A 12067-nucleotide genomic window follows, 5' to 3' on the forward strand; every position below is an offset into this window, starting at 1 on the left:
GCACGAGAGGGGGCAGGTCAGGATTTCCAGCTCTGCGCAAGGTCCGCTTCAGCTCTCTGGGCTGGGCACTGGGATACTCACAGCACAGGACTCCCAGCTACGGAGAGGGACTTTTAGGTCTCCCTCGACAAAGGAACACAGAGCCAAAATGGCACTAAACCCTTGCAGGACGACACAGGGAACCAGACTCTCCTTCTCAAGGGTCCTGACATCCTAAAGCATCATCTGTCACATCTTCTGGGATGCCCTCAGCAGCATTAACACCCACGCATGTGGCCACACTCTGAGAGCCTCCCCTGCTGGCAGAGCAGCCCTGTACGTCGACAGCTGGTAGTTAAGTGCTCCTCGTGTCTAACACCCCTTTTCTCCTGGAGGAACCCGTCTCACTACTGCTGTCCACAAGAAATCCCAGCACAGCACCCTTGCAGCAGGCTCTTTAGCCACACCTAATGAAGCTCAGAGAACAGTCAGATACTATAAGCATGAAACTGAAATCCCCCACTCAGTATTTACCTGCAAGAGGGCTGGCAGGGAGCAAAGCAAGGGACTCTCCATTCCCTCAATGGAGGAAAGCAGCAACTGATATGTTTGCTGACACCCTCCTGTGACAACTCTCCATGAAAGCAAGCAGTTTTAGTCATCTTGTTACTCAGGCTGATTCACACATGGAGTTGCTTTTTTGGGGGCAACACAGAACACGCCAGCTTAGCTGGTGGAGGATTTAAGGAGCCAGTGAAACTAATGCTCAGCAAGGAGATCTCCTGCACCGAGCGTATGATTCACATTGCCTTGGCAAGCTGCGTCAGGGAAGTGAAACAGTGTAATTCCCAAAAGCATCTTTATTTCATCATGTTTTGGACAAACGGGCACGGCCAAGCAAGCGGAATCCCTGTGTGTTCCCAACAGAGCCGTGCTCCTGGGATCAGCTCCCGGGGCGGGGAGAGCAGCACGAGCTTGGCTGTGGCTGCGATAAGCACATCTCGCCTGGTGCATTACAATTGAGTTTGCCACGCGCGTTACAGCGTGTTTCCAACCCAACAAGCCATGCAAGAAAACAAAATCTAGGTTGCCAATTCTGGGTGCCTTTGGCTCCCAGCCGAGACACACATTTATTAGGAGCAGCTATATTTAACACTGCGCCTTAGAACCTTATGGTGCTAGGAACTGGCAATATTCTAGCACTGTATCTTCATCCAAATCCATGGCACAACCCAGCTCTGCCTTCACTTCACCGGCCTTGGTGGCATTCTGGCCTCTCAACATCCACATCACACTACAGGCAGAATATTAACTATCCCACATCTAAAGAAGAAACCTCAGGGAATAAGGGGACATGACTGACACTTCACAAGAGGCTCCGGCACAAGTACAGCGTGTGCCAGCCTTGGAAAAGGGCTTCGCCCCTTCTGCCTACTCCGTGTACCTTGCAGCACTCCTGGGCCTGGGAGAAGAGGGAGTGACGAGCACGCCCTACCTGACGATCAGCTCGGAGGCAGTGGGCAGCTGGCTGAAGTCGGAGTGGATCAGTGTGGCAGCTCTCAGGAAGTGCCGATCCAGCGGGCCGGGTGTGTGGGGCAGATTGGCTGCAGACAGGAGTGAGGGGGTGTTAAAATCCCGTTCTGTAGGAGCCTGTCCCCACTTACCGAGCAGGAAAGGCTGCGGACCTCTCCCACAGAGCCTGGATATCTGCACAACAGAGATGGGTGACCCCTAAATCCCAGTGTGACCTCAGTGACTTGCACTGTGCTCAGGCTTTTGCACAAAGCAAAACCCCGGGGTACCTCTCCCCACATGTACACACAACAGAGAGGTGACAAGAAGGCCTGAGACCTGGGTCCCTGAGGATCCCTGGGGATTCTCTCCTTTCCTAAGCACTTCTAAGATGGAGAGAGCCAGGACACTGCCTGTGGGGCTGCCAGGAAAAGGGAAACATTAGAATGAACTGGAGCAGTACGTCCACGGGGCTTTCTGCAGGTCAATGGCCTAAAACAAGGTATCTGAAGCATGGGAAAAGGCTACCAGAAACCCTGTTCTTCTCCTTATTCCCTCCTGAAGGCTTACCTGTGAGTACGTTCTGAACACAATCATAGTGAGTGAAGCTGTAGGTTGTCTTGGCTGAGGATGAGGAGTCTTTGGGCAGAGACTCCCTCAGATGAACCTCGAGGCCATTCAGAGAAGCCAGGCTGCTGTGGTACTGCAGAAACAGCAAGAAAAGGGAAGTGTTAGAGCAGGAGACCTGCCTGGCCTGGACCAGAGGGAGCTCAGGAGACTCATGTTGATTACAGAGGGACTGGACCCTTCCATGTTCTGCTGCTGCTGCCCAGGAAAGCAAACAAGTCTGAGACCTTACAAGTCAGTGAGAAAAGGGCATTCCAACCTGGAACTAAGCCATTAAACCACCTGATGCTATTAATTACAGGAAAATGCAAGACTCCATTAATTTACCATCAAACATTACTCTCCAGGGCTCATTTTCACATCCTAGCCATGATTTTCAGCCACAGCAAGGAATATTCCTTTGCTTTCCAGTCGTTGTCACACCAGGCAGACAGTACAACGTTTGGATGCAGCTTTACCCGCTTGGGCTGGACTTAGCTGCCTGCAGTGTTACCCTGCAGCACCCAAGTACATCTCCTAATGGGCACTCAGCCCCTGCTCTGAGCTTATGACCAGTGCAGGCTGCAGGCTCCGGGCTATCACCAGAAGGAAGGAGAGAAAAGCCAAGCAAAGAGCCTCCTCGGTGGGGTAAGGACAGGCCCAGCACGGAGCAATGGACTCACAACAATGTGCTAACATGAAAGCCAAGCTGCTTTGCTGGCTCTGCTGAGGCTCCCAGGCAGGGCTGGGCAGATTAACTCCATAATCCCCCCACCTGCCCCCCTGCTTTCCCATGCCATGGAGAGGCTGCAGCCTGCACAGACCAGCAGTGCCTGACCCCACTGGTCATGGAACAGATTCTCTTTTCTGTGCAGTGAAAGGAAGGGATAAGAGCTGAAGAGCAGCAGGAAGGGAGGCTGGAATCCTCCTGCTCTGCAGGGAATGTCTGCTCTGGAAGCTGCCTTCCCTGAGGGATGATCACGACTCTCTGCTCTTCTCAGCCGTGCGAGTAGCATATTTTACCCTTCTTTGGTGTCATTCAGGAGCCTCAAGCATTCAACAAACATTAACTAGAACCCAGCTCTGACATCCCTGAGAGCTCAGGGTCGTTTTTAATCTACAGATAAACAAAGGAACAGACAGGCTGAGGGGAAGGCCTCAAATCCACCCTGATGCCAGCAGCAGAGCCCAGCTCCACCGCCTCCAACACCCTTCCTCCTGGGATGCAGGGACACGCAGTGCAACCACACACCCGCACCCAGAGGAAGGTGTAGTCAGAAGAACCCAATCCCAGCAAAACCCAGGACTGTTCTGCTCAGATGAGATCCAAAGCAAAGAGTATGTGAGGTGGAAGCAGCATGTTTGGGAAAAGGGGAACCTGAAGGAACAGGGATTTGTCAGCCCTGGGGCAATGCACAAAGGAAAATCGACTGAACTGTGGTGCTCCAGTGCCAGGCTTGAGACTTAATGAACTGAATGACAGGTTGAGGCAGGCTCGCCCTGCCCAGGCATGTGATGGGAGGAGGACAGTGCAGTGTGTCACCAGCAGAGCTAACCCCCCCCAACAAGGCATTTCACACACTAACCACATCCTTCAGGCGCTCCCTCCCATGGCAGGAGCAGAGCAGAGCCTGGTTTCCAGCCACAGGAGCTGCACCGGCTGTTGGGAATCACACCACCTCCGAGCACAGCTGGGCTGCAGCTGGAGGAAACCCAGAGAACCTGAGGGTACTTTGCTATAAGGACAACCTTCAACTCCCAAGAGCCCCTGTTCCTACCTGCCTATATCAGCCCTCTCTCTCCCCCCAGAGAGCATGTGGTAGAGCAGGAGGTGGTGTGCAGCTGGAGCCAGCAGAAGGGGACAGAGCAGCATGCCATGTCTGGTGCAAAGGGCACGGCTGCCCCTCCTCAGCACACACCAATCCCCCTGTGCTGTGTGGAGGTGGCATCTCCCTGCTCACAGGGGGGCTGCAGGCACAGCCTCCCAGTCCCAGAGCTCAGGAGGAACAGGAGCAACCTTGAGGCTGTGCCGATGCTGGGAGCCAGCCTGAGCTTTCCTCCACCTTCCAGTCTGAGAGTAACGGAATTAGGTTGTTCCTATGGCAACTGCATATCAAAGAGGCCTCTGCAGCTTTGACTCAGCTCCTGGTAGGGAGGCAGAGGCCAGGCAGCAGCTGCACACTGACGCTTCACCGGGAACCAGGAACGCCGGGGGCTGGCACATCCTTCCCCCACAGCCGCATTAGCTGCAGCAGGGCAGCCTGGGCACCAAAGCAGAGGATTGCCCCAGTACAGCACCTATTTGCAGTACACGAATGGCACCACCCTTTGCTCCAAGCCCCGGGGAGCAGCGCCAGGGACAGCGGGCTGGGGGCTCAACAGCCAGATTTCCACCTCAAAAGGAAACGCTTCATCCCTGGTGCCTCCAGAGGGAGAAGCTGTGACATGCAAAGTCGCAGAGAACAAACCTTGCCTTCCAAAAGCATTACGAAACTGACGGGGTTTCCCAAGGAATCCCAAAGCCAGCAGAGCCCTTGGCAGCCGGCGGTGCTGTCGGACGGTCACACCTACACGGCCCCACCGACAGACAACAGGAGCCTCCTGTGAGACACCGCTCTCACCTCTCGCTGCCTGGCACTTGCGAACAGCCTCCCACGTCGCTCTGGTTGCGGTGTTGGACCTCAAGCCAACTGGCTTTGCCTTGCAAAAGGTGCAGAGGTGAGGAGAGACGGGAGGCGCGAGGCAACGCGCGCTCCTCAGCTGTCACCCACCACCACCAGCCGCACAGCAGCATCGCAGCGGGTGTGGAAGAGCTTCCCCACTTACCACGTCTTCGATGGAGCTCTGGTCCTCTCGCAGGTGATCTTCAGCCAGGAGGGAGAGCACAAGGCCCTTAATGCAGTGAACATACAAGCTCATCTTAACCTGCGAGCGGGGTCTGCCTGGCTCCGCACCAGCCTGGGCTCCCACACTGTCCCCCCGAGGTGGGCAGCCACTGTTCTGTGCTGGGTCACCCCGCAGGCTCTCCTGAGCCTCTTCCGCCAGCAGCTGGCTTCTGCTTTGGAGCTCTGGTTGTACAGCAGTGGCTGGACAACCCAAATCGCGCCCGCTGCCACCAGCTGCACTGCTGTTCTCTCCAGAGACACTTCTTTGGCTCATAGTTCCTTCCTCATCTTGTTCACTTGATTTCCTTCTGCTCAGCTCTTGGGCAGGAGAGCGAGTAGCTGGATTGCCACTGGCTGCATGATAACTTTGAAAACTCTTCTGCTCAACATAAGAGTCCACAAGGGGTTTCCTCATGTTGTAACTCTCCTGCTCCCGGGTGTAAGGGTTTGGAAAGAAAAAGCCTTCCAGATATGGACCTGTAGTTTGAGCATATTCAGGAGTACGCGGCGTGGAAGGGCTTGGCAGCTGCTTCGTGTCTCTCTCTGATGGAAAGGATGCTTTTCTGCTGAGCTCTGAGCTGCTGTCTGATCTGCTCAGTTCTGCAGTTGGAGAGTTCTTTGTACTGGCTTCCATTTCAGGGAAGCCCTTCAAATTCACAGTGTTTGCATGGCTGCCCGGGTGTGCAGCATCTTCTGGTGCAGCTGTGCTTGAAGCTTGCTCAGGGGACTCCAGCACAGAGGCATTATTCAGGTCTTGGGTTTCATGCACTCCTGTTGATTCTGAAACAGCCTGGGAGCAGAGACCATCCTCCTCTCCTCTAGGGCTTGCTGGGGACACGGATGACCTAGTGGGAGGCAAGTTGATTAAACTACTGAGTAGGACCTGTTTGGAGTTACTACACACCTGACAACACTACCACCCACTGGCAGTGTTCAACAGCTGATCTGTTCTCTGCTACAAAGAGCATCTACCTCAGAAAAGGATGGGTTAAGGTCTAACGCAGTGAAGAGCACGGGCCTCTTGCACTGCAGGCTCAGGGAGCACCACTCCCTTGTCACAAAGCACAAAGGCTTCAAGCAGCAGCAGAGCTGAGACACAAGAGAAGATGGCAGCTGGTCTGGGGACCACTTCTGCTTGAGGCTGCTTCACACAGAGACACGGACACCACGATGTGTCCAGCCTGGGAGACCTCAGGCAGCTTTAGCAGCCAGAGAACAGTGTGTGGGTTGGTACCAAGCAGTAACAAGAGCCCGTGAGAACACAGAACCACATGTTAGCTCCCCTGAGGCAAGACCTCCCTGTGTGTCACATTGATCCCTCACCTCATCATCCACTGCACTGGAAAGTCTCGGAGCACTGAGACTTCATCTTCCGTTAGGAACACCGGGATGATACGGACACCCTGCGGCAGTGGGGAACCTGCAAGAGCAATGAGGGGGTGAGGATTAAATGACTGTGTGCCAGCATAAGGAACAGAAGCCAAACTCCATCAGCCCAAAGGCTTCTACAGGAGGAGAAGGCACACGTTCATCCTGCATCCTGGGTCGCCACCAACTGACCACTTCTAACTGGGCAGCATCTTCCCATCCTCTTCGTACACTTAATGCCTGACACAGTTTCATTTTCCCTTAGTGTTTTCTTCTAACCATCCTGGCAGAATAGCTACAAACTGATGCTCAGAAGCAATGACTGAAGGTTTGGCCTGCAAGCATCAGCCATCTGTTTCCAGGGCTCCATCAGTGGCCAAGTAGGCACATGGGTAAGTGGAATTAAAGCAGACATGTTGGGAATCTGCAGAACTGACAACTAAACCCAAAAGAGCAAACTCCTTCACTCAGCCAAAGGAAGGAACTCGTTCTGATTACACAACACCCACTGGCACATGCTGACTAGTGGCAGCAACACCCTCAGGGATATACTGCTGCACCCAGCCAGAGCTTTGACATGAATCCCAGAGAACCAGCCCAAGCTCTCCCTGCAGAGCACAGCCCCAGAGTATGCTGCAGCTGCTGGGCACTTGGAACCCGGGTCCTGCAGCTGGATGGATGCTCACCAGGCTTCTGCTGCTCCTCACCTCCAGGCTCACTCTGAAAAAAAGGCAAGAATCAGCCCCATGGCACGACTCAACATTCCATCAGTGCCACCTGCACATCAATTCCAGCCTCCCTGTGACCACAGCACACCCCAGACCACCCCCTTCAGCAAAAGCTGTGACTGCTTTACCATGGTGGTATGTTCCCTGGGCAGCCCTCAAAGTCAAGGAGACTTCCCAAGGACCAAAACACACCCAAAAGCAAGGACAAACACCACAACTTGCCATTACCGCCTGCTCAGGGCAGAGTAAGAGCAGAGGCCTTCCTCATACCTGTTCTTGAGGGCTTTTTTGTAGAAGATCTTGAACCACATAAATAATTACTTTTGACAAGTTTCAACACAAACAAGAATGCATCTGCCTGTCACTTTCAGACATTCGCGTTGTGTATTTAGTGCTAAAAACCTAAACCTTGGGTAAAAAGCTAACCAAAACATCACACAGATGAGAACTTGTGAATGCACTAACTTAAAGACTGAAAAAAAAGCAAATTCCTAGTGCAGAAGCTTTGAAATCAAAGCTTCTCAATCATAACTAATGAAAGCTTTCAGCACCAGCATCAGTATTTGTCCTTCCCAGTAACATGTGACAAGAGCTCCCACACCACATGGTATCTGCACGCAGGGAACGTGCTCAGCAGCTTACCTGGCCTGGAGGCTCGTTGCTTTGGAGGAGAACTTTGGCAGTGAGAGCAGGTGGCAGCTGGGTGCTCACAATCCTGAAAGGACAAAGCAAAGTCATCCATGAGCAGTGTCACCTCCCAAAGCTCAGCCACAGGCTCCCCTCACTCAGCGCACCAGCAGAGCAGCACCAGCAGTAATGCTCACACCAGATTTGGACTCTGAGCAAACTGAGGGTGCTGCAGGGCCCCAATTCACAGCACTAAGGTTCCACTGCACCCACCTCTCCCAGTCCTGCCAGACACCCTGCAAGGGCCGAGGAGCCAGCCCCAGACACAAGCTGGGCTAACACATGTCCACACAAAAGCAACACAACTGTGTGACCAACAGGACCCCTCGTTCCATTCTTTTCTTTGGGTCACTTCCACTCTGAATTCAGGAAAACCACCTGCTGACATTTACTCTGGACCAACAAGTCTGGTTTTGCTGAGTCAAGACCTAAGACACACCAATTCATACAGGCTGCCCACCACCCCATGAAGAGCTGTGGGCAGCAGAGAAGACTCAGAGAGACCAGGCCCCTTGGATGGGGCTTCCAAAGGTATTCTTGGTCTTTCCACCTAGATCTTGAGACCCACATTCTGGACATTTTCCAAAGACTCTAAAGAAGGAGAAGTTTAACTCAAGTGCAAAGCCCTCTGCAGTGTTGTAAGATTTAGAGTTCAGAGAACTCTGGTGACAAACAGTCTCCAGCAGACAGAGCAGAGATACGAGTCACACACCTTGGTGACAGGCAGGAACAGGACAGGACTCTGTTTGAGTCAGACATCCATGTCCAGCTTTAAGGTGCTGCAGTGACTCGCTGTGTCCTGCCTGTAAGCATGAGATCACTCCCTTAAATCCGCCTGGCCTGTCTCTGTCAGCCTGGAATGATGCACACTTTGTGGCGTCGTAAAAGGTGTTACAGGAGCATTTGTGCTCGTAAAAGGTGTTACAGGAACAGTTCATGCCAAAGAAAAACGGTGCTTGAATGCTCTTGCCGAGAAATTCTTAGAATGCACCACCTCCTGTCTTTCAAGGCCACCTATGAGGCTTTCCTCGATGTCCCTCACATCTGCAACGTCTTCAGTTACAGGTAGTGTTCAATGAGAGAGCCAGCATTTGCCATGGGAAATTCTGGCTCCTTCCTCTGTGCACTTTCTGTTGGTGCAGACAGCCCTCAAGTCAGTCAGGAATACACAGACACACACACATGTGCAGGAGAACACTAACAGGGAAGAGTAATATTCACACAGTTTGCTTTTTCTTAAGTGACTTCCATCTAAAAAGCCTGAAGAGTTCAGTCCTCATGTCCTGCTGGACAGCAGAGAGCAGAGTGCTACTGAGACCCAAACCTCGCATCTCTTCCTGGTTCCATTTCTCCCCCTGATAAACACAAATAACCCCTCACCCCCTGTGAACGCACCAGCAGACACAGAGCACCTTGCCTGCAGCATGAATGTACCTACCAGTACCCAGCAGCAGCCCTGTGTGCCCAGCTCATGCCTTTGCCCTGCTCCCTGGATGCCCTCTGGAAGCACAGCCCTGGGAAGGGGCAGATTTCATGTGCAGTCAACCCTGTTGGTAATACCTGGTTACTTACAAGCCCTTGTAGAGAATGCAGCCTGCAAAGACATGGGGAGACCGCTGGCAAGTTTGCAAGATGAGAGCTGCTTTCAGTAAAAGCAGGGGGTCCACCTATGTGAGGAGAACACCAGGAGTGAGGCCAGAGAACCCTGGAAAACGCTCAGAGCAGCAAATAACCACAAACCCATGAGCATTAAGGCAGCTCGAGAACCAGCCACTGCAGAGGAGAGGCTTCTACCTTGGTTTTGTCCAGATTGCAGAGAGAATTGAAAATCCTGTGGAGGTCACTGGTGTTCTTCTGGATATGTTCAATGTATCTGTCCCACTGCCTGCCCAGTTCCTCCTGGGAAAACATCTGTGGATGACACAAATCCACACACCATCACTGCACAGGCCTTAATGCATTGAGGATTTACCGGCAACCAATGTGGGACAGCACCTGTACGTGACAAACCTTGCGAGGGCAGGGAGGGAGACGGAACCAAGAGGAAACTGCTTTAGACTGAACATCTAGGAAACTCCTAGTAGACCCTCACACTACCTCGGAGCAACGGCAGGATGGGGCTGGGCACTTTCCCAGCTCCCAGTTCTTTAGTATGTGAGCTTATTCTGCCCCTCACTAGCAGAAAGACCCCACAGGGAACGTGCAGCACGTATGTGCCTGGGCAGAGCTCAGCCAGCATGGGCAGCGTTTCAGGTCTCTTCCTCTACTTACCATGTACGCACGGTGCACGGGCCCGTTGTAGAAGGTGAAGAGGCTGATGAGTTGCTCCAGAAACCGCCGGCAGCTGATGTCAGGGAGCTCCATGGCACAGCCCAGAACCTTCAGTACAGAAAGCCATGAATGAGGAGTGGTTACTGACAAAACCCGGGCGCAGCAGGTGAGAACAACTCTTATCGCTTTTAAGTGAGTGTCAGAGGCACGCAGGCAGCTCTGTGGCAGGCAACATCCCCCAGATTCACAAGTCGGCTGAAGAGGAAATGCAAAAATACCCACAGAAGAGCCCTGGCACAGAGAGGATAAACAAATGATGTCAGAAATCCAGCATTTTAGACACATTCCCTTCCCACATTAGATGACTGAGCTCGGTGCTTTAATGGCCAAGAGTGTTTTCCTGAGATGAAGTACTTAAAATATTCAAATTAACTTGTTATTTACAGCTATAGAAATGCTTTATTTAGGCTCTGAGAGAAAAAGAAGCACCAGGAGGAGAGCCTTGGGGAGAGCCCAGCCACTGCCAGATAAATCAGCCTCACAGGTCCCAGCCTGGCTTCCTGGGGATGGTTTGGAGCAGTTTTATCACAACTCTGCTGCATGCTGCTCTTTATACACTACCTGCTGACAGTGACAAAGCTCTGCAGCAGGGAATACTGAGGGTTAGAAGGAAAGAACGATCAGACTATCAGAAATAGGGACACTGAGTCCCAGTTATAAACTGCAGCACATGGATCCTGTTTCCAGTCATCACCTGTAACCCATGGACACACACCAGGATGCAGAGCTCAGTGTTTTGCAGCCACTACCAGGCACGTTCTAAGAAACACATTGGGTGTGGATGCACAAGTGGGATGTGAAGCTGAAGTGACTACTCACAGCTGCAGGTTGCAGTAAACAATATTTAAGCCACCTTGCAATGAAGGGTTGTGCGCTGCAAGTTCTCACCCAGCTCTCCCCAGGTCTATCTGTGTCCACACCCTGGAAGATGAGCCTTTCTGTTTGCTACAGCAGTTCAGACTCACTGTTTTCACCCTGCGGCCGCCTCCAGGCCCCCTGCACTCACCCACAGGTAGTCTCCATCTACTACAACCGCAAACTTGAGCTTCCTCAGGCGAATGAGGCTTGGAGGCACCCCGGAAATCTCAGTCATGCAGCGCACCACACCAGCAATCTGTCCACACAGCAGCTCCTGCTGGTCCTGGATCGTCTGTGGGGAAGGCGGGGGAGAAACAGGGCTGGTTTCTTTGGTTTTGAAAGGACTTGGAGAAAAAACCACCCCTGTATTCAGGTATAAATAAAAATTAATTACAAGTTCAATTCAACTCTAAATCAACCACAGCAGCACAGGCACCGAAATAATCACCAAGAGCTTATTTAGGGGAACTTTTACCCCTCGTGTGTTTATTCCCATCCCCAGGACAGAGCTGGACAATCACAGAGAAGAGCCCATCATGCACACCAGGCTCAGAACCAGAGCACTTCTGTGCCTGGATCTGCTGGAGCAGAACCCCTCTCCCCCTGGTGCTAGTTAAACCTTTTGTGAATACCAAAGAAGAACGAACCCAAATCTCCACCTGGGAGCCCGACCATTCCTGACCCAGAACCACCAGCACTGACCCACAACACAGGCACGGAAACAAAAGCAGCATTACCTGAGGAGGGTAGAAGTAACAAATCCCAGCACTTGTAGGATCCCCTTCTTCCTTCACCTTTGAACCATCATACAGGAAAAAGTAATTCCACCTAAAACCAAGGCAAAGCATGAGCAGAAACGATGGTATGTTTGAAAACACTTCTCCCTCTCCATTATTTCAGGCAGAGCTATAAAAATGTTGTTACAAACAAAGAGATGTTGTTCTGACGCTATCACGCCAAGCTCAGACACAGAAACAGCACTAAAAGGGTCCCACACTATAAAATTTGACCACTTTTGTGGCCTTTAGACCCTACAAGCAGCAGAGACACGCGGAAGGAGATCTGGCCTTGCAGAGCCCAGGGATCAGTTATGACTGAGCATGAAGCACACAC

The 12067-nt window shown here is 52.4% G+C and overlaps 1 protein-coding gene across 1 annotated transcript in view; it reads right to left on the reverse strand.

Moving 5' to 3' along the window:
• HPS4 (Hermansky-Pudlak syndrome 4) overlaps positions 1-11778 on the reverse strand; it is an 11969-nt gene extending 191 nt beyond the window's left edge. Inside the window, exons 1-11 of the mRNA XM_010017902.1 lie at positions 11692-11778; positions 11103-11246; positions 10037-10144; positions 9560-9676; positions 9338-9432; positions 7721-7793; positions 7037-7070; positions 6306-6402; positions 4924-5827; positions 2062-2194; positions 1474-1583 (exon numbers count right to left, since the gene is read on the reverse strand). Of these exons, the coding sequence (XP_010016204.1) occupies positions 1474-1583; positions 2062-2194; positions 4924-5827; positions 6306-6402; positions 7037-7070; positions 7721-7793; positions 9338-9432; positions 9560-9676; positions 10037-10144; positions 11103-11189 (1758 nt within the window). The 5' untranslated portion in view covers positions 11190-11246; positions 11692-11778. The remainder of the gene's footprint in view (positions 1-1473; positions 1584-2061; positions 2195-4923; positions 5828-6305; positions 6403-7036; positions 7071-7720; positions 7794-9337; positions 9433-9559; positions 9677-10036; positions 10145-11102; positions 11247-11691) is intronic.
• Between the last annotated feature and the right edge of the window lie 289 nt (positions 11779-12067).

Source organism: Nestor notabilis, unplaced genomic scaffold, assembly GCF_000696875.1.
Source record: "Nestor notabilis isolate BGI_N333 unplaced genomic scaffold, ASM69687v1 scaffold25947, whole genome shotgun sequence".
In the NCBI taxonomy this organism is placed as follows: domain Eukaryota; kingdom Metazoa; phylum Chordata; class Aves; order Psittaciformes; family Psittacidae; genus Nestor; species Nestor notabilis.